Genomic DNA, 22,967 nt, shown 5'->3' with positions numbered 1-22,967 from the left:
CTTCTTTCTCTGACACTGCCAGTGCTCAGTAGCGTCGCCCCACACGCCCTTCCAGCGCCCCACTGCACCTGCTCTGCTCTTCAGTCCACCTGGACTGCTCTACACCCCACATTCCCCCCCAGACTAGCTTCCCGCTCAGCCGCATACACGGTGCCAAACACTGCCAACCTCCCAAGATAAAGCTCAAATGCTCTACTGGGAAAGGGAAAACTGCTAACATTTGCTCCGAATATGTTACCTATAGTATACCGTATATATTATGTATATACATTGTATACAATGACACATTCCAGACAATTTACTTACGCTCTTATCTCTCAATTCTTGCAAAGTTCCAAACCGGCAGACATAATGCCTTCCCCAATGACAGCTAGTGGTCAGCAATCAGATCCATCACTTTGTAGACAACCAAATGACAACGCCCTCCCCAACCCCAGAACCTACAAAGCAGGCACTCTTCAGGAATAGTAAAATTAACAAATGAGGTCAGAGACAAATCCAGAATGTCTGCTCTCTTCTTCTAGAAGTGTTTTAGAGGGACTTTCCCTGGCAGTCCAGTGGTTAAGACTCAGCGCTTTCACTGCCATGGCCCTGGGATTCAATCCCTGGTCGGAGAACCAACCAAGATCCTACAAGCCACACAGTGTGGCCAAAGAAACAAAAGTGTTTTAGGAAAAGAAATTTCCTGAAAACCGTAACTCTTGAGGTGAAAAATATCTTGAATTTTCAAACTAAAATTTTCCCATTCGTCCATCTACTGTGTCTAGTCCAGATGCTTCACATCCAAAAATAAGAAACTGATGGAATCAACTGGAAAACTTTACTGGTCACTACTGGTATCTGGACCATAGATTTAAATATGTAATTAAAGCTATACACGTAATTTAAAAAATTCAAACAACTAGAACATATGATGAAAACCGTTTTCAACAATTCTCACTCAACTTTACAGATGAGAAGCCAAACAGACAGAAAGATAAGGAACTCCCTGACCCGAGATCATTCATCAATGGCAGTTAGGACTAGAACTCAGCTTTCTAGGCACTCGGACTAGTCCTCCACTACTAGTGCTTCCAAGAATACAATGTCGGGTACCAGAAACCTACATGGTAAGTATGTAATATCATAACGGGCCACGATTATAGAAAATTAACATACAAAATCTTTGTGCAGGGACTTGCCTAGCAGCACAGTGATTAAGAATCCGCCTGCCGATGCGGGGGACATGGGTTCGATCCCTGGTCCAGGGAGATACCACATGCCGTGGAGCAGCTAGGCCCGTGTGCCACAACTACTGAGCCTGCGCTCTAGAGCCCTTGAGCCACAATTATTGAAGCCCATGTGCCCTAGAGCTCGCGCGCTGCAACTACTGAGCCCGTGAGCCACAACTACTGAAGCCCGCGCGCTCCGGGGCCTGCGTGCTGCAACTACTGACACCGAGTGCTGCCACTACTGAAGCCCGTGCGTCTAGAGCCCGTGCTCTGCAACAAAAAAAGCCACTGCAACGAGAAGCCTGCGCACTGCAACGAAGAGTGGCCCCTGCTCGCCACAACTAGAGAAAGCCCGCGCGCAGCAACAAAGACCCAACACAGCCAAAAATAAGTTTAAAAATGAAAAAAACTGTGCAAATTCACAAGTGCAAAAAATACAAATAGTATTAAGTCTCACAAATTGCTGACAGCAGTGCAATAGTCATACACATACCAATACTTCCTTGGTGTAATTGTAGAAGTATGAATGATTTAGTTCTTGTCAATGAGCGTGAAACAACTTACCTGTATTTCCAATTTCAAAGTAAAGCTCCTCTGAGTGTTATAGTTAAGGTCACTTCCATAAAGTTAAAATAAAATCATGTTCACATAACTATTTCTTTACATAACTAAGTCAAATTCATATGAAATATTAAAAAGATAAAGAGACCTTTTGAAGTTTAGACCACTTGTGACGTCCTAGATATAAACTTAACATACACAACCACAGTCAGTCTGAGACAAACTCATAGACCAAGGTATGAAGAGCGTATTTCACTAGTTCAATTCAATCACCTGGGAACCTCCTTTATGCCAGAAACAAGGCTATGTTTTGGATATAGGAGTCTCTACCTTTGAAAGATTCATATCTAGTGGAGGACGCAGACACTTAAGTAGTTTCAAAAATATGCTAAGTGTCTAGATGAAAGCACGTAAAACACAGTATGATTTTACAGTCACATGGCAAAGGAACATTCTGAACAGTTTTAGAAATAAGTGAGAAAGTGGACAAGGAAGGAATCTAGGAATAAGAGAGGCACAGTTTAGAGAAATCAAGTGATTTACCTTAATGGCCTCTACTTGTTGGCAGATCATTTTCAATAAAGAATTTTGATCTTCTGCCCATGGAGGTGGTGTTTTGGGAGAATACTGAAAAAACAACAACAAAGTAGCACTTAAAACATTTAGAACAGAAACATATTCCATAGTGGAGTGACTCATTTCTTCCCCACTTACCTTGTAACTTTTATTTGGTGAGAGAGAGTATTTACTGGGAGACGGTGCAGAATGTTTTATTTCTGAATCTGCGTTTCGCAAAGAACCATTTCTATAAAGAGGCCCTCCTTCACTGAAGTCATCGAGCTCCTGCATGACTAAATTAAGCATCTCTTTTACAGATTCCAGGGGCACGGGCAACTAAAAACAAAAGGCATGAATCAATGGCTTTAGCCTGCAAAATTACCAAAGTAAGAACTCTCTCTAAAATAAACACAGATGTCTTTTCTTACTAATTTACATTTTTCACTTTTATATAACACGCACATTATACTTTATGTAACAACAAACATGAAACTGCTGTGTAATCAAAGGCTTCCAACCCTCAAGTCCATGCTGTTTCTATCCCTCGTTAGCCACAGTAATGACAGAGCAATGTTAACTGGGGAAGCTTTTCCATGTGAACAAAATAAGTTACTGACGTTTACAAACTTTTTTTTTTTTTTTTTTTGCGCTACGCAGGCCTCTCACTGCTGTGGCCTCTCCCGTTGCAGAGCACAGGCTCCGGACGCGCAGGCTCAGCGGCCATGGCTCACGGGCCCAGCTGCTCCGCGGCATGTGGGCTCCTCCCGGACCAGGGCACGAACCCGTGTCCCCTGCATCGGCAGGCGGACTCTCAACCACTGCGACACCAGGGAAGCCCTAACTGATTTTGAATATGAGGAGAAACACAGATGTTGGAATGCACCAAACATAAATCCTAATCCAAGAGCAGCAACACAAACTAATCAACAAAACAGGTGGAAGGTTGAATGTAGTTAAGGTTAATACCATCACAACAGCCTCAAACTGCTGACAGCTGGGAAAAGGTAGTCACATCAGATGGTCATGATGAGAGAAACCCTCTCAAGTAGTCAGCAATCACCTTTAAGTGACATGTTTAACTGCGAAGTCCATGCAGAACTAGTCCTTAGGTGGCAGTATTTGTTGATTTCATTGCCACGATAACAAAAATAAATGCGTGCCTTGGAAAACTTTTCTAATTCCCTAACAAGCATTTTTTGGAAGAGTATAAACTTAAATGCCCAAGTTTAAAAAAAACACACACCCCACCCCCCCCAAACCTAAGGCAAAGCAATGCTAATTAAATATTTAAACACCCTCCCTTTTGCGCATTAATAAGGCACTACTAAGCATTTTTGAAATTACCAAAATATAATACCAAGGCAAAAGTACTTATCAAAATAATAAGAAAGTACAAACAACCTGCAACTTACTTTCTTAACCACTGACAGATCTGAATCACTGTCATCTAAAATCTTTATCAGGTAGTCTCTGGTCTTTCTCAGGTAATTTTTGCATTCTTCTTGTTCTTCAGAAGAAAGCGCATCATTTTCAATGTCTTCTGCTTTTCTGTGAAAAATCTATATACACAGAGTGCTTTTATGAAACAATTATGTTTTAAAACAAACACCTTTTAATTCAAGTACCACACTACTTACCAGTGCAAGATTCCAGTAAGAAACGACATTATTAATAGATTCAAAAGCAGCCACAGCATCGTCTATATTTCCATTAACTGCATCCAATATAGCACATGTTATGTGTGCTTCCTCTTCATATTCACCCATTTCAGATGCCTAAACATATTGGATAACTTTTAGTCAGATTGTCTCTACCCAGAATATCAAACCCAAATGATTTCCCAAAGATTTTATACGATCTAATGAGATTAGCATCTCAGTGCTCTTTTCTGCCATACTGTATTTGTGACAGCTAGTGGACTTAGAAAACAAGACCTCCATGAAATAGCCAAGCAACAAATTTAAGCAGTTTATTCTTCCATTTCTTTGTTTATAAACTGGAAATCCGTATTTCCAGTTAGTTCACAAAGGGATCCTCCATTACCTGAATGTCTGCACTATGAAAATGTTTAAACAGAGGGTCAATAGGTTCAGGGATACTGCTCTTCTTTTTAAGTATCTTCAACAATGGCAAAACCTTCTTCCAGTAATGAACACTTCTGCCTATGTATTCTCGTTGATCATAAAAAGAATTAAGACCACTGCCCTAAAAAAATACAAAGTTAGAAGAGACACAAACGATCAGATCCAAAAATTCATTTATAGATGGTCTGAACAACTGGTTAAAATTTCAAATCAAGGAAAAATAGAATCTCAAAAGTCATATGCTCACCTTTCCAAATACTGGAATAACTAACCACTTTAATACCAGTGATCATTCTAGAACCAATTTTTACACACTTTCAATGACACTAACTAATCAGGCAGCCCACTTTATTTTTTTAAAGTTGCTATTTTTAGACAGCCGAAATCTGCCACTCTTATAGGTGCCACTGTTTGGTCAAAGGGCTAAACTAATCTAATCTTGCCACAGAACAGACCTCAACTACTTAGCAAGAGATCTATGATGCCCTTACCTACAGAGCCTTGTGCCACCAAACACGTAAAAAAATCTTCAGGCTGGACAATATTTATCGTAAGGTAATTATAAGTAATAACAACAATGACTAATACTTATGTAACATCTACTGTGCCAGGCACCGTTCTAAGCACTTATATATTAACCAGACTAACTACTCTGTGGCAAGATTAAGAAAATAAGTTTCACCTGATATAATATGAATAAGCTGCTACTGTTTTTACAACTGAAAGGCTTTCAATGTAAAGTCTGTGATTTTAAAAAATGACGGTAATGTTCTTAAAAACTGCTTCCACTTCAGTGAACTCACCGTTTTCTGAAGGCACTTTGCCCAGTGCACAAGTAGAGCAGGCTGAAGGCCATGTTTTTCCTGGCCCCTTAGAGTGTTTATGTCATGCTGAACTAGAAGTCGCAATTTTGCTGAGGTTCCAGGTCTAAAAAAAGTTTTATTTAATAAAATTGATTTATAAACATGCAATTCAACACTTACATGTATGTTAATCATCACATGATAATTAAAAATTAAAACTTCACATGAGAATTAAAGTCCCTAGGCAATAAGTCAAAGGAGTATTTTTATCTGACTACTTACACTGCTTTTCTGTGGATTAGATTACAAACTGCATCCCACCAAGATTTCTGTCTTTCTGTGCAAAGCTGTTTACACACAGGAAGTGGCAAGCACAGAGGCTGATAGAAGCTGTAGTGAGAATTACACTTCTCCTTTAATTGTAAGTGGCTGGTATATATTACTCCAAGTAGAAATACCTGTTTTATTTAAAGAAAAATCAATTTAAGTAGAAAAAAATCAAACAATACTCATAATATTTAAGTTGTTAAAATCTCTGCTTACTTCAAGATCTAAAATACATATTGATTCAGGTGCATTTGTTTCAAGTCTTGAGGTTTCCTGGGGCAAATGATGAAAAAGCTGTTTTAGCCATTTTCGAATCGCAGGTAAGGCGGGCAATGAATTCCATTGTAAGCCAAGCCAGGTGAGGTGCTGAAGACTACCACTGTGTGCTCGAATGGCACCTGAAATACAAAAAAAAAATTGGCTTGAGGTTTTGGAAATCTTTGTGTCCCAACAGTTTTGCCAACAGAAACAACTGACTCATATTAAATGTACCTTAATTTTATAACTGCTTTTCTATATCAGAGCACAGGGGAAATCTATGATAAGCAAAGTCTTATGTTCTTATTAAAAGTATTCAAACTCCATCTAGGAACTTTAATAAAGACAGTTATAATGGAAAACGTTCTTTTGAAGTCCATCTAAGAAGAAAAAAGAGCCTCACTAGAACTCAATAAAACAAAATCTACTGATAGAGGTAAAATAAAGAATAGCCACCCAGTAAGAAATCTTGAAACAATAGATTTTCCTTTCAGTAAAGAAATATTAAAACAATGGGATACCACTACGTTAGTCCATTAGGAATATAATAAATAGATCTTTTCCTCTACAAGAAATTCAATACTAAAAAAGTTATGGGCTTCAGAAAGCATAAATAGGTACAAGTTTTCTTGTAATATGGCAATTTGCAAGAGACTTAAACATGTTCATCAACTTTATCCCAGTAATTCTGTTTTTAGGAATCTCTACGGAAAAAACTGAAATGGAGGCACTTTATATTAAAGTTTTCATCAGTATTTTTTTTTTTTTTTTTTTTTTGCGGTATGCGGGCCTCTCACTGTTGTGGCCTCTCCCGTTGCGGAGCACAGGCTCCGGATGCGCAGGCTCAGCGGCCATGGCTCACGGGCCCAGCCACTCCGCGGCATATGGGATCCTCCCGGACCGGGGCACGAACCCGTATCCCCCGCATCGGCAGGCGGACTCTCAACCACTGCGCCACCAGGGAGGCCCCTTTTTTTTTTTTTTTTTTTAGCAGTACGCGGGCCTTTCACTGTTGTGGCCTCTCCCGTTGTGGAGCACAGGCTCCGGAAGCGCAGGCTCAGCTGCCATGGCTCACGGGCCTAGCCGCTCCGCGGCATGTGGGATCTTCCCGGACTGGGGCACGAACCCGTGTCCCCTGAATCAGCAGGCGGACTCTCAACCACTGCGCCACCAGGGAAGCCCCATCAGTATTTTAATATAAGTGAAATAACTGGAAACATCTTCGATACCCAACAATAAAAAGTGGCAAACAAATTATGGCTACTTCACTAAAAAGATCATATTGCCACTAAAAGTGATATTTAGAGAGACAGGATGAGAAAGAATTCATGAGACTAATCATGTGTACAGTATAAACAACTATTTACAAGAAAAACATATGCCACCACTACGGCTACCCCAACCCCTCATACTACCCCAACCCTTCAAAAAACTTCTAAGGAATACAGGAAAATATTAAGTCATTATTTCTGGGTAATGAGATTATGGGCAATTTATTCCCCTTGTTCCTATTATTTGTCTCCTAGTATAAAAGGATTAAAATGCAAAATGTTTCCTTAGAAAGATACAACTTACCAACATCATATCGAGCCAAATCCTCAGGACCTGGTGCTTGTACATCAAGGTTTCCAATATCATCATTACCAAGGAAAGATCTATCCTTAGGTGACTGACTAGAAAACAGAGCATCATATACAGCAGACTGCCCACTTTCATTGGCAAAGGATTCTACAACCTCTTTTAAAAAGTCTTGCTTGTCACGACTTAAGTTTAGCAGCATATGCCCTGAAAAACAAATTATTTCCATCATTTAAAAAATACAGATTGTTTTTATTCATCTCTCTCAATAGTTTCATTCACATACCCTAAGGGGAAATAACATGACTATCTCAGACCCAGCCCTCCAGCCCAACAACCACAGCTGGACCCAAAAGGGTGCTGATGCGAAAAATGAATAGACTACAGGTGTAACAGTATCTGTATCTATGTGCTAGAATAAAAGGAAAGAAAAAAAATGTGTGCAAAAAATACCAAAAGGATTTCCATTTTAGATGGAAAAGTGTGGGATTCGAGTGGCCACAGGAGAAAGGGACCAAGCTCAAATTTTCTGGCCTGATAAACCTGACTTCTAAACCTGGCTGGTCAGAATCATCCTTTAAAAAGCTTTAAAAATTTCTTTTTTTATTTCCAGGCCCAACTCCCAGAGATTCTGATTCCACAGATTTGGGGTGAAGAATCTGTTTTAAAAACGCTCCTTGGATGAAGTTCTAGGTCACATTACAACAGGAATGCACCTGGAAAACACTGTGCTAAGTGAAAGAAGACAGTTACCCAAAGACCACACTTTGTATGATTCAATTTATATGAACTGTCCAGAACAGAGAGATATAAAGAGGCAGAAAACTAGTGGTTGCCTAGGACGAGGGGGTCTGGAGGAATGGGGAGTGACTGTTAACGGGTACGAGGTTTCCTTATGAGGTGATCAAAATATCCTAAAATTGTGGTGATGATTGCACCACTCCGTGAACATACTAAAAAACCACTAAACTGTACACTTAAAATGAGTGAATAATATCATATGTGAATTTTACACAATCAAGCCGTTTAAAAAAAAAAAAGTGGAGTAATTCTGCTGGTCAGTCAGGTTTGGTTACCGCCAGACCATTATCTCTCTGAAAATTTGCAAAGACAAACCCAGTAAGGCCCAGATCAAAGACAGTAAAGTAAGTTCATTTTACAAACTGTGCAAAGGTAGAAGGGACACCTAAGAAAAAAACAGGTGGTCACTTCTTCAAGGACTCAAAGTCTGTCTCTCACAAAAAAGGAAGCTGTGGGACAGAGAAGCCTTGATCAACCATCTACCCACAGACAACAGCTTATAGCTACTCTGATTTAAGACCACTTCTTAACTCTTAACAAAGTCCTTTCAACTTTATACGAAAACTGCTTCTTACAGAAACATTTCCCCATGGAGTCTTCATTTCACTGCCTGATTCACTGCCTGCGTGAACACCTGCAAGTTTCTGCCTTAACAAAGCCAGATAGTCTGTAATAGACATTTAGGATCCATCCCAAATAGTCAAAACTGGGAATAAATCTAAAAATTCTAAGAGCCTAACAGAATGTGAATATATACCTTCTATCTCTGTTACTATGATGTCAGTTCCTTAAGAGAGAGATCCAGAACATTTTCATCTTTATATCCCCCATAGTAATGTCTTATAAGTAACTGATGAGTAACTTATTCTTTGTTTAGGAAGTGCTTTAAAATATTCTGGATGGAGGGACTTCCCTGGTGGCGCAGTGGTTGAGAATCCGCCTGCCAACGCAGGGGACAAGGGTTCGATCCCAGGTCTGGGAAGATCCCACATGTCACGGAGCAACTAAGCCTGTGTGCCACAACTACTAAGCCCTCACGCCACAACTACTGAAGCCCGCGCACTCTAGGGCCCGCATGCCACAACTCCTGAGACCGCGTGCTGCAACTCCTGAAGCCCACACGCCTAGAGCCCGTGCTCCGCAACAAGAGAAACCACCGCAGTGAGAAGCCCACGCACCACAACGAAAAGTAGCCCCCGCTTACCACAACTAGAGAAAGCAAAAAATAAAATAAACATTAAAAAAAAATCTTTTTTTAAAGGAAAAAAAAGTTCTGGATGGAGGCTCTAGCAGCTAGATTAAGGGGGGGGGGGTGTTAAGGAGTTTCTCTACCTGGGAGCAAACACTATTTGTTCCTTTTAAAGAACATACAGTTTCTTATCATTCTTTCTGTATCTCGCTCCCTAATCCAATATGGCAAAGAGAAACAAATGATTATGACAAATTATCTCCTGGACAGAGAGAAGATACTATCATAAGATGTGCTCAAACAGAAATTTTCTTTTCTTTTTAAAATAAAATCAGTTATACATAACTATTACCTGATTGGCTCAGACGATCACAGGCCATCATTTCCAGTAGATTTTGTCCAGCTTCTCCTTTTATAAATTTAATCTTTGGTCTTGGAACCTGATCATTTTAGAATCAAAAATCTTAATTCAGTGATACTCACATTTTTATAGTAAGATGTTCTTTTCTATTACACTGTACTTTTTCGATAAAGAATACACAGTTAGCCAATGTTAAACAGAGTTGGAAATCTAACTGCAAAACACTCGGAACCAAGGAATTTAGATAATCTATAAAAGATGCCTACGAAAAGCACTTCTGAGAAATTACTTTCTACTAAAAGCACATTCAAGTTACAGGTGGGGAAACGGGAGTACTTGGTTAGAGACTTTTTCTACCCTGCATAAACAGAATGACAGCTCTCCATGACCTGGCACTGGTGGGCCTATACTTGGAAATGCCACACTGTGGACAGCACATTTCCAGAGAATAATCTGAGATAACACTGGGATAATTGGGACAACCAAGAGAGTAAAAGGGCTCCAAGCCATATCCTATGAAGAAGAGCTGGAACAATTATGAATAAACACAATGGTGAAAAGACAACAGCTGCCTTCAGATATCAGGAAAATTATCTTGTAAAAGAAGGGCTAGACTTCTTAATAGTACTAAAAGAAAAAAACACCACCAATGGGTAGCAGCTTGAGAAAGATTTTTACTCCATATAAGGAAGCACCAAGAACCAAATTATCCAAAAACGCAACAGGCTATCTTGAAAAGCAGCAAATGTCCATCACTGAAAATGTTCAGTTCCAGAAAATGAACACTTACTGGAGATCTCCTAAAACTTAACTATATGGATGGTGGGGGTAACTGCTGTTAAACCTCTGATGACTTTCTTAAATTGGTAGTGGGAGTATAATTTGGTACAACCTCTGTGAGGCTAGAAATTTGGCAATAGCTCTAAAACTTATAAATGCATAGATACACTTTGATCCTGCCATTCTTCTCTCAAGAATTTATTCCACCCGCAAAATGTCACGTGTGAAATGGCATAAATTAGTCGTTACAGAATTATTTTGAAGTAGCATAGCAAAAAAGTAAAACCTGGTATCTTGGTTTTAGGGCACTGGTTTAAAGAAACCCAATCTATGGTACATCCATAGAAGGAAATAACATGCAAACATCAGAACAAATGAGAGTGCTGTACTCATGCTATGTTTTCTGGGCTGATATGGAAATATCACCAAGATATATTTCATGGAAATAAGGCAAAATAAACAGAATGTACAGAATTTCTTCTTTCTGTATTTTCTAAGAAGAGTGTGTGTGCATAAAACATTTCTTGAAGAACTCATAAGAAACTAATGACATTAGTTCCTCCAGGGAAGAGAAGTAAATGACTAAGGAACAGACACAGGAAGGACTTTTCACTGTATATTCTTACATGCCACTACAATATGAAACCATGTGAATATAACCACCTTTCCAAAGATAATTTTTCGAAATAAATATATTACTTATGAACCTAAAAACTTCTGATTTTGCATTTTAGAAACATTAGTTTGACCTATGCTTTTACCCAGAAGTTGTTAAAGCATGAAGCCAAACTTAGTCATCTATAGATTGATGTTGAAGACCACAGAAAATAAGAAACAAAATGTGACATAATTCTTCTTGCTTTCAAACTGACCTCAATTCATAAAACTGGCACCCTTTCCAGAACTACTTACTCAACCACTATCATTTGGGACCAGTAAATTAGTTACTGGTCACAGTAACTAATCACATCATCTCAAATCAACACTTCCTCATCTTAATTAAAAGGTTTCAAAAGAGGGAATTCCCTGGCAGTCTAGTGGTTAGGACTCGGCGCTTTCACTGCGGAGGACCCCAGTTCAATCCCTGGTCAGGGAACCAAGATCCCGCAAGCTACACAGTGCGGCCAAAAAAAGGCTTCAAGAGAGAATTTGCTTAAAGCCTAGCTGAAACACAGGCACGCAGATCTTCCTCAACTTACGATGGGGGTTATGCCCCAATAAACCGGTAAGTTGAAAATATCCTAAGTTGAAATGCATTTAATACACCTGACCTACCTTCAACGTGCTCAGAGCACTTATATCAGCCTACAGTCGGGCAAACTCATCTAACGCAAAAAGCCCATTTATTGTAGAGTGTTGAATATCTCATGTGATTGAATACTGTACTAAAAATGAAAAGCAGGACTGTTGTTGCCTGGGTACAGATGGCTGTAAGTCCTCATGGTTGTGTGACAGATGGGGGGTGCAGCCTGCTGCCACTGCCCAGCGTCACAGGAGAGTATGTACCACGTATCGCCAGCCCAGGAAAAGGTCAACATTCAAAGTACAGTTTCTACTGAATGCGTAGCACTTTCACACCGTTGTAAAGTTGAAAATCTGTAAGTCGGACAATCATAAGTGGGGGACTACCTGGACTCACTAGAACTACAGTGGTCCCCTGAGCAAGGGTCTGAGAACCCTACCATTAAAAAAGTTATTAGCCTCACGCAATCAATTAAGAGGGAGATTTAGTTTTTACTATTTAAAAAGGTCAAAGTTTAATACAATAAACTAATGAATACAAGAAAAAAGAAACAGACTCACAGATATATAGAACAAACTAGTGGTTACCAGTGGGGAGAGGGAAGGAGGGAGGGGCAAGGTACTGGTGTGGGGTTAAGAGTGCAAACTATTGTGTATAAAATAAGCTACAAGGATATACTGTACAACACAAGGAATACAGCCAATATTTTATAATAACTATAAATGGAGTAAAACCTTTAAAAATGGTGACTCACTATATTATACACCTGTAACTTATTCAATACTGTACATCAACTATGCTTCAGTTTTAAAAGGGCCAATGTTTAGAATGGTTGACTGTGTGTTAACTTAAAAATACACATTTTTTAAAAATTTAATACATTTTAGTTTCCATTAAAAATAAGAAAACTGTCAGCTACTTGATGATTCTATAAAAATATTAATCATAAGTACCTTTTAGTGCTTATATAAATTACCAAACTTCATTAACTTCACTAATTTTCACTAAAATATATTCCTTATGAACCAAAATGCTTTCACTGAGCACACTGTAGCACTGTGGACCACATATCAACAGGTTTTTAAAAGATCTAGGTAATGTGAACTAGAAGGAGGAACATTCTCTAAAAGTAATTCTATAGTGAACCCCTTTTTCTTTCTCTCAGGCAAAAGATTATTCTCCAAAGCTAACAATAATTTTTACAAGCTGGGCTTAATTCATTTTTTGGAAGACTGCTCATTTCTTTTCACTTCAGAGTTACGAGAAGCTCACTAAAGAAAACATTAAAACTACAAGAAAACATTAAAACTACAAAAATGAATTATGGAAGGGATAAGAGCCATCATCTAAAAATAATGGTTAATATTTTGGCGTACTTTCTTCATGTCACGTTCTATGTATAAAGAAGTTTCATGTTTCCAAAGATAAGTCAGTATACTGCTATACGTTAAATATACTATTAATGTTGTATACATATTACATACACGTTTTCAATTAACATGTTGAAATGCATGTGGCAAACACATTCTTCTATCATAGCTTACGTAACCATACCCCAAAATTTACTTAGTTTTTTGTCCAAGTTATGCGTACCTTTTTGAATCAAGTTTTATCCATCGTTGAGACTATTTCCATATTACAGGTTCCCAGAAATGGCAGAGTAAAAAGATCAAATTCTTCAAATTGATCTTCCAAAAAGCCATAGCAATGCCAACTGCCACTAGCAATGCATCAATGTACCTGTTTCACCAGCCTCACCAGTACTATATAAATCTTGTTACTCTTCACCCATCAAAGTAACTATTTCATTTTAATTTTACATATTTACCCATATTTTCATTACGGACCAGGACACACCTCCATGTGAAATACAACAAAGTCTCACTGAAATGTCAATTGCATGCAAAACTGGGAGTGGATTACCTGAAAGGCTATGAGATAGCACAACGCAGCCAGCTCAGAGAGCGCTCGCCACTGCACCTCACTATGCTGACCCATCTTCAAAAGCAGAGAACCAGCATGCATGTAGAAATGTCCTCTCACTTCGAAGAAAGTGGCTGAGAGTTCATCATTTCCACCCACACAAGATTTCACAGACTGAAGAGCACTATCAAAACTGTAATATTAAAGTATTAAACATGCATTAAACTACTGCATTGTAAATAATCAGTTTCATTATTTAATTCAAAATAAAATTAATAAAACAGTTTATTTCAAGCTTCATCTTCCACACTGTAACTCTTAATAATCCATATTCTGTTTTATGAATTATAAATCATCTAGTGCTTATTGTTATTCCACACACTTCCTATACTTCAAGCTTTACCTCTAGAATGTCTTAATCCAAAACATCTTCTCCATCATACGGTTTAGTTGTTTAATTCAAAGTTGAAATTTCTCAAATTAAACATGCCATTTTCAAATTATAACTAAAATATGTGCATTATCAATACCATAACTGCTCTTCTTACTGTACACATAACTAGAGTTAAATAAATTATATTTCTCACTATTATTTGTAATCTATGTATTAATTAATGCTTTTGAATCCTAATGGCTCTCAGAATCTTCATTTTGTAAGAAAATCAAAAGCAAACACAACAGAAATGTGAAGGATGATTTTAAAGTAGATTGTAAGAAACCTGAACAACAGACATTTCTTCTAGCATGTGAGTTCCTGGAACCCCTAGAGCAGGGGTCCCCAAACCCAGGCCTCGGACCAACACCGGCCTGCAGCCTGTTAGGAACCGGGCCGCACGGCAGGAGGGGAGCGAAGCTGCACCTGCGGCTCCCTATCGCTCCCATCACTGCCTGAACCAACCCCAACCCCACCTTCCCCGCCCCCGCCCCACCCCCAGTCCCTGGAAAAAATTGTCTTCCGTGAAACCAGTGCCTGGTGCCAAAAGGGTTGGGGACCACTGCCCTAGAGGGTCTTAACACCCCTCCTAGGGATCCATGAAGTTAAAATTATTTTTTACTACTACTAAAAAATTGTCTCTTTCTCCTTTATTTCCTCATGTAACCAAGTTTTTAAGTATATAACCACACCAAAATAAAAAAAACAAAAAAACCTAAATAGTTTCTAAAATGATCTAAAAGTTCAATTTAGTTTTTTTGGGATACTCCCTTACCCTACCCATGTTAAGACACTAAGTACTTCCTCAAGAAAACTACCTCTACCCTTCAGTGAAAAGAATTACTTTTCAGACAAATGGAGAGTGTAAACCAGGGAATGTCAAACTTTTCCTATAAAGGGCCACATACGAATGTGGCTTTGCAGGCACACCACCTCTGTCACAAGTGCTCAGCTCTACCACTGCAGTGTGTAGATACGAGCCATAGATAACACATAACAATGAGCATGGCTGTGGCCAGGAGAACTTTATTCATACAATCAGGCTGTAAGCCTTGTTTAGCCCACAAGCTCTAGTCAACCCCTGCTCTAAACTAACAAACAAATCCAAGTGATGTTTCTGTTCAGTGGAATTTATTTTAATCAAGTGGAGATACTGGTCCTCAAAATTAAAACGTGGAAAACAGAAAAATCATGTATTATATTTTAGTTATCTTGTTTCTAAGCTAAAACATTGTTTTCTGAAATATCAGTCACGTTAACAGCTTATACCAGAATATCTGACAAATGAAGTTTATTCTCTGATTTTCAATCAAGAGTGTATCATTTTTTTTGAAACAGAATATGGAACATCAGTTAGAACATTCATTTTCAGGCTCAACTCTTTACTAAGTATGCCAAAACTAAATATTTAACTATAATTTAATAAGGCCTAAGCAGTAATACAGTTCTCTAGAAATCAAAGTCACACGAAACCAATTACAATATCCTCACAAAAGAAGATTCCTTCTAAGTAGTTCATTATGTTAACTATTACCTCTGGATATATTACAGAAAAAATAATGCCATTAAGATGTTTAGACCAATGAACGGAATTACCACAAACAGAAAACCTGTAGTTGACACCGAAGTACTCTCTCCGTAGGTCAACATACCTCTCCAACAATTCCCTGCTCTCGTGCACATCTCTCGTGGACAGCGTGAGAAGCATAAGGTTAGCGTAGGCTAGAAGTAAGTCCTGATTGGTTGCTCGCCAGTTACTTTTATCAGACTCCAAACACTGTGAAGATTCCAGATATTCCTATTTTGCAAAAAGAACTCCAAGTTACAAAACTTTATCATGTGTTACAAAACTGAGTGCTTTATGCCTACAAATTCCTTTGCCCATTCCTATGCTGTAAAACCATGTCGATTTTAAATCAGCCCATAAAAACACCAAAAAATATATAAACATATTTCTCATATTTATTTCTCCAATCCACCCAATATAAATTGAAATCATGCTAGTAAAAATCTCATTTCACAGCTGCTATACATAAATGAAAGAAATTTAGGTCTTGGAAGGCAGCGCTTATATACAAAGAGATATACGGTAACTGTCCATCAAGAAGTGTGAGACCCAGCAGTTTTTACCTACCTTAAGGGTCTGTACAACACAGGAATTCCACTCTAAACTTGAACGCAAGGCTATGTTTCTCTCTGCCTGGTGGCAGTGGGCCACAGCATCCTTCAGTCTATTGTTTGAGCGATACAGCTCTACTAGTCGGATGTTCATGTGGACATCATCAGGTCTTGCATAAAGTTCTGACTGAATCAAGTCAAAAAGTTTATTCCATCCATCTTCACCTTTACAATCTAAAAGCTGTTCCTGTTTTTAAAGAACCGTTAATTAGAGAAACATCTGTGCAACTCTAAACATATCATGGCTCCTATGAGCATCATCCCACTGTGTCTGGCTTTAGTAAATTCCCACTCTACCTACCTCATTAGCCCCTCAGAGTCACTTCCAGCCCAGAAGCTAAACCTCAAGAAATGTACGTGGGGAGAAACACCTGGGATGACACAGCAGCAGTGGCTGCCCATGCTCACCTCAGAGTGTGTAAGGACGACCGGCCCGCGTCCCTGCACACTCTGGTCACTACCAGAAGCCCAGCCTCCCAGGAGCCCTTGCACCAGGGTCCTCAGCCTCAATGTGCTCTGCATCTCCCTAAGGCTGACTCATCCCTGCCCCCTCTGCTCCCACTCTGGAGCTCCTACTGCTCTACTATCTTCTCAAAGTCTTCACCTTCTGGCCTTTCTGAATGGAGTCCCATTCCAAGACAGCTGCCATCACTTCTCTGCTAGCCTACGCACAAGCAGAGGAGGTGGGGGTCTCCCAGCGTCACCACCACATCCCTGCTCCTAATTCTGTTTTCTGAAGGACTTGCTATCCGGCTACTCCTGCCAGTACCCCCCATTAGCAACTGGAATAGAACCGTCTTCCTTTATCCCTAACAACTACCCCCGCCAGTGGCAACTGAGAAGTGCTCAAGACACAACAGCCTGGGCATCCTGCTCTTTAACGACCTCATCTCCGCTGCTCCACACTCCAGCCTCAGCCATCCATTTGGCAAAATCTGTATTTTGATCAAAGCGCTCAGACCACCACACCCTCTCATTTTCCCACCTCACTGGGGCTCACATACCCTCACTGCCACATCTCTTTGCCTCTGTCTACCACCTGAAAAGCTTTCAGTACACTGACATCACCAAGTTTTAATTTTCCATGAAATACCCACATACACTTTCCTTCCATGTCCAGCTGAAATGCCACAGTCCCAATAACCACAATTACTCCTTACTTACAGATGCCTTCAATTAACTCCCTCCACCTTTCCTGGAGACTCCGCCACCTGCTTCCTCTGCGCCCATACACTAACAGAGGAACAAGTGAGTGTAGGGCATTCGGGAATTTGGGAAATCACAAGCAAGCTAACTGATTTACTTTCATAATCTCAAACTGCCAAACTGGTAATGCCTAGAAAAAATAAAGCCCTACTTTACGTCTAATAAACTCACTTTCTCCATTCCCTGAAGAGTTCCCTTCATACTCCTCTTTCCTCCAACCCTCACTTTCAACTTATGATCACACCTCATCCCCCGCGGAGAAAATGGAAGCCACCACCCCTAAGCTCCACTCGACCTTCCTGCACTCACCTCCCCACCCCGCCACCTCGCAGACCATGCTCGCCATTAGTGCCCTTTCTCCCTCACCAAGCTCTCTCCTCCTGGATCAGTTCCGTAACTTACACCTGGTGTGTCTATAACTGCAAAAAAGCCCTAGACTTCAATTATATGTTTAAAAATAAATAAGTAAAAAATCAACACCATTATGGATGCTTTTCAAAAATTCTACTCTCGGGACTTCCCTGGTGGCGCAGTAGTTAAGACTCTGCGCTCTCAATGCAGGGGACCCAGGTTTGATCCCTGGTCAGGGAACTAGATCCCACATGCATGCTGCAACTAAGAGTTCGCATGCCACAACTAAGGAGCCGGCGACCTGCAACTAAAGGAGCCTGCCAGCCACAACTAAGGAGCCCATGAGCCACAACTAAGACCCTGTGCAAGCCAAATAAGTAAATAAGTGTTAAAAAAAAAAAATTCTGCTCCCATACCCAAGAGAAAAAGCCCTCTCATTAATAATATTGAGTAGTTTTGTTCATTAAAGAAATGCCAAAAAACTGTTTACTGTAAGTAAGCCTCAAATTTTAGGAGAAATAGAGTTACTTTGCTAAATAGCTACAAATCTCATGGGTTTCTATTCCAAAAGATGCGGGGGGGGGGGGGAATCTGACATAAGATTTAGTTTTAGACAACACTGTCTTTAAAGAGTCATTAAAGAAAATCAGGATGCTTTAGAAACATTTAACTTTGGTTATACTGCAAGAAAAATAATCCCCTCCCATTTATACATGGTCCACAACGTCACAATGGAATGGACTGTCATGGCCGATAAGGACATTATGTTTGAGGCATAAAACAAAGACAGTAAGGTAAAGAAATCTACACACTGAAACCTAACATTTTAGATTAACATATATATATATTTTTTTGCGGTACGCGGGCCTCTCACTCTTGTGGCCTCTCCCGTTGCGGAGCACAGGCTTAGCGGCCATGGCTCATGGGCCTAGCCACTCCGCGGCATGTGGGATCTTCCCGGACCGGGGCACGAACCCGTGTCCCCAGCATCGGCAGGAGGACTCTCAACCACTGCGCCACCAGGGAAGCCCCTAGATTAATATTTAAAATCCAGGTGCTTATCACAGGGAGAAAAACTTAATGTTACTAGTATTTATCTCTAGGGGTTTTTTAAACACTTTTGATTTAAAAATCTGTGCACAATTGCTCATACCGGATTTGTAATAGCTAAAAATTGGAAACAACTGAAATTTCCCTCTAAAGTAAATGGTTAAACTGTGGAACACACCCATATGACGAAATACTACTCAGCAATAAAAGGAAGGAACCAACTACTGACTGATACAACGTGAATGGGTCTCAAGGGCACTGTACAGAATGAAAAAAGCCAACCTCAAAAGGTCACCCGATGCCTGATTCTATTTATACAACATTTTTAAATTATAAAATTATAAAGACAGAGAACAAATTCACAGTTGGCAGAAGTTAAGGACGATGGGAAGGAGAGGTGGATGTGACCACAGAAGGGCAAGCATGAAAGACGCCCTGTGGTGATGGGGCAGTTCTGTCTCTTGACTGCAGTGCTGGTGACGTAAATCTACACGTGATGAGATGGACGAGAACTGAACACACACTGCACCAACGCCAAAATCCTGGTGTGATACTGTATTATAGTTACATTAAGAGGCAACCACTGGGGAGAGAGCTGGATGAAGTAAACTCAGGACTCCTCTGTACAATCTTTGCAACTTCCTGAGAAAAATCTATAATTATTTCAAAATAAAAAAGTTTAAAAAATTCTATCGGAAACATGTATAAGTCGGGATGGAGGGGGTCCTGTTACAAAGTGTACACTGGGACTTCCCTGGCAGTCCAATGGTTAGGACTCAGCACTCTCACAGCCGGGGCCCGGGGTTCGATCCCTGGTCGGGGAACTAAGATCCTACAAGCCACCCAATACATTGGTTACAACCCAACATACACTTAAAATTCTGTTTGCCTAGTATATTTGGAAAGACTTTCTCCAGAACAGTCACTTAGTAAACTATATTTTACTCAGTAAAGAATAACAAGCAGAATGAGTTAATATATTAGCAACAAGTTTCTATCATTTTTAGAAATTACATGCTAGAGAAACTGTCTTTTAACTTTTGCTTGAAAACCTCACTATCCCATAACACAGTCCTTTCCAAATTTAGATAACAGTGCTTTAAAAACTTTATAACTCTAAACTGTCACCCTATGGGTAATTTTCACCCAATGAAGCAAAAATTTCATATCAGATAGAAGTCAGTTTAATTTTAGCTCCACCATCTAGCTAACAAACTGTAAAATCCCTAAAATATTAATCATTCCAAAGGGTAAATGAGATGCCATGTGTGAAGCAAACTCGTGCCTAATGAAAAAGCATATTGTGATAACGTATGTACTGTGAGATGGCTTCCACAATAAGTTAACGTCCATCACCTCACCCAGCTACAAATTACTTTTTCTTGTGATGAAAACTTTTAAGACCCACTCTCAGCAGCTTTCAAATGCACAGTGCAGTATTGTTCCCTATAGTCACAAGCTGTACTTCACAGCCCCAGAACTTATTTATCTTATAACTGAAGGTTTGTACCCCTGTGACCCCCTTCACCCACTTCCCACACTCCCCATCCCCCCACACACCGGTTTAAAGGTTACTACTGAAATCATTTAAACTCCAAATATTAGAAATAGCTGTGTCTTAAGTTTTCCCCAACTGCTTTTATTATATGCTTTCTTTTGTTTAATTTTTTACCTTTAGTTTATAAATTGCAGGACTTCCTGGAAAAAGTTTAGCTGCTCTTTCAACCCAGTATTTAGCTCTTCCATCACTAACATCATTTTTACAGAGCAATTCTGCAATCTTCAACACAAGATCTTTTTGTGTTGGGTTTAATTCCACTGAACGCTGATATCAAAAAAGAATTAAGAAATTAGTAGGATTCCTAAAGTCCATACACTCATACACAAAAATTAAAAATTTATCAAGTGACTCTATTAAAACTCTATTTCTAAATGACAGCATGTTATTTCAAGGCTGTTAAAGTGTCTGCAAGTAAAAAAAAAAAAAACAGTGTCTGCAAGTTTTCTGAAGATGAATTAAAAAAAATTATCTTTTTATTTGGTAAACACAAAAAAGAAAAGGAAGGGAGGGAGGGAACCACACACATAAGAACAGCATTTCTGATCATGGTAAACTTGAAATTTACAGGTGTTAATCTTCTTTTACAATCGCTAATCTCTTAATGATAAAATATAGCATTCTTTGGGCTAAGTACTTCAAAATCTGTTTCAGGCTGTTTCACTTAATAGTACGATGATACCAGTGCTTATTTTCAAGACATCCATAAAATGTATCTGAATTATTTATTACATAAATTAACCTGGGCATTATGTGTGTTTGGCTGTGCGAAGGCTATGTTTTAATCTTATATAGTTTACCTTATAACATTCAACTGCTTTCTCTATGTTTTCCTCCACTTCATAAAGAAGGCCAAGAAATCTGTGAGCTTTGGGATCCCTTTCTTGCACGTTAATGTATGTAGATATATATCTGTTTAAAAATAATAATAATATAAAAACAATCTTTAAATTATCACATTTAGAACTGCATTGAACTGCTGAGAGAATATCTTAAGCCAAGCAACCACTAAAATAATTTATATTGTTATTCTAACTGTTGACCACCACTATTTAAAGTAGAATATGCAGATAAGTGAAAAGCATCCACAGAAAGAGATAATACTTAAACAAAAACACATGTATAAAGTTGACAACATACTCACTTTACCATTAAATGGTACATTTACCAAATTTTTTTTTCTAGTGCTACCCATTTTTAAGAAATGAACAACACATAAATTACTTCTTTTTTCTATTATTACACTTTGGGAATAGCACTAAGTTTTGCACAGACATTAGAAAGTGATTACAATAAATCTTTAAACTATCATAATGCAAAACACTAAGGAGCAACAATTTCCAAATAACAACTAAGAGAATGTATTCACCTTTTAAACAAGAAAATAACATCTAACGGGACTGTACACAGCTAAAACAGCACAGAAGAAAAATCACTCACTACACCACCAAATGCCGGTGACTTCCATTCCTTAACTCAAGTGACAACTAAAAATAAGCATATTCTAGGTCCAGTGGATGTTATCACAGGAGATATTAGACCAAAGATCAACACTGGAGTAAAAAGTGTCATATTAATAAGGAACAGGGTTAACAGCCCCAATGCTGCTAGTTAAATAAAAGCGCTAACACTTTCCTTATCAGAATTTTCATCTTCCCATCGATGCCTTTAATAGCCTGCCTCCCTCAGAATTTCCAGCTTTAAGTCACTATAAATCAGGAAATCAGACCACCAAGCTTCTTGGCTCTATGTTGAGACAAAGCCTCACAGGATCACCTATCCAGTCAATTAAAGATCTTTTACACAAGCTATTCTCCTGCCCAGGAATTAGTTTAATTTTGTATTCACTGCCATTTTTTTCCAGCTGATAAAAGTAGCAGATACCTAACCAGGAAGAAATTAAGATATAGGCATGGTTCTCTTTTGTTCTAACCCAGGACAATCTTTAGAGAAAATTTAATGCCAAACGATTTCTTGCCCTAGGTGTAAACAAGCAGCAGGCATGCAGAAAGTATCATTCTAGACTCAACCTGCATATAGAATCCAGACTAGTTCTTATCACCAATCTGAGTGATGAATCCCTTATTTCCAGGACATACTTAGGAAGAACTGCTAAAAAACGTGTATTTATCCATTTCGAAGAAGAACATGAGGTTAAACCACCGGTTTTAGAAAATTAAGGCATGTTTACAGTTTGGTACTTACTTTTTAGCAAGATCATATTCTTTAGCTTCGTAATACAGCTTTGCAAAATAGAATCCTTTCATTGACTTCTAAAAAAAATTAAGAATTCTTTTATTTATCATATTTTGAATTCTGCATATTTTTCACAAGAGCTAAAATCTGTCCTAGCAAGGTTAATATTAATATATTTGATTTTTGTTCACTTAGAAGATTTTTAAAAATTGCCTGTAGAAATGCACATGTTCTAAAAGTCCCGAGTCCATGTGTTCTAATTTTCATGAAACAAAAAAATAAATTTAAGAACATCAAGGCAAGATGACATTGGAAGTT

The 22,967-nt window shown here is 38.9% G+C and overlaps 1 protein-coding gene across 4 annotated transcripts in view; it reads right to left on the bottom strand.

Moving 5' to 3' along the window:
• LOC308627621 (E3 SUMO-protein ligase RanBP2) overlaps window positions 1–22,967 on the bottom strand; it is a 50,310-nt gene that overhangs the window by 22,421 nt on the left and 4,922 nt on the right. For 2 of the 4 annotated variants that reach the window (XM_081253930.1, XM_081253927.1), the window contains exons 2-17: window positions 22,659–22,726; window positions 21,254–21,365; window positions 20,568–20,720; window positions 16,245–16,475; window positions 15,763–15,908; window positions 13,678–13,870; window positions 9,723–9,810; window positions 7,378–7,587; window positions 5,761–5,942; window positions 5,500–5,675; window positions 5,218–5,341; window positions 4,374–4,535; window positions 3,968–4,105; window positions 3,743–3,889; window positions 2,487–2,666; window positions 2,316–2,399 (exon numbers count right to left, since the gene is read on the bottom strand). In XM_081253930.1, coding sequence (XP_081110056.1) covers window positions 2,316–2,399; window positions 2,487–2,666; window positions 3,743–3,889; window positions 3,968–4,105; window positions 4,374–4,535; window positions 5,218–5,341; window positions 5,500–5,675; window positions 5,761–5,942; window positions 7,378–7,587; window positions 9,723–9,810; window positions 13,678–13,870; window positions 15,763–15,908; window positions 16,245–16,475; window positions 20,568–20,720; window positions 21,254–21,365; window positions 22,659–22,726 — 2,394 coding nt within the window. The remainder of the gene's footprint in view (window positions 1–2,315; window positions 2,400–2,486; window positions 2,667–3,742; window positions 3,890–3,967; window positions 4,106–4,373; window positions 4,536–5,217; window positions 5,342–5,499; window positions 5,676–5,760; window positions 5,943–7,377; window positions 7,588–9,722; window positions 9,811–13,677; window positions 13,871–15,762; window positions 15,909–16,244; window positions 16,476–20,567; window positions 20,721–21,253; window positions 21,366–22,658; window positions 22,727–22,967) is intronic. The other 2 variants (XM_081253928.1, XM_081253929.1) reach the window with 2 other exon arrangements.

This window comes from Mesoplodon bidens (assembly GCF_964165515.1).
Source record: "Mesoplodon bidens genome assembly, chromosome: 14".
Taxonomy (NCBI): Eukaryota; Metazoa; Chordata; class Mammalia; order Artiodactyla; family Ziphiidae; genus Mesoplodon; species Mesoplodon bidens.
The sequence above is the reverse complement of the archived record's forward strand: the minus strand, read 5'-3'. Positions and strand labels throughout refer to the sequence as shown.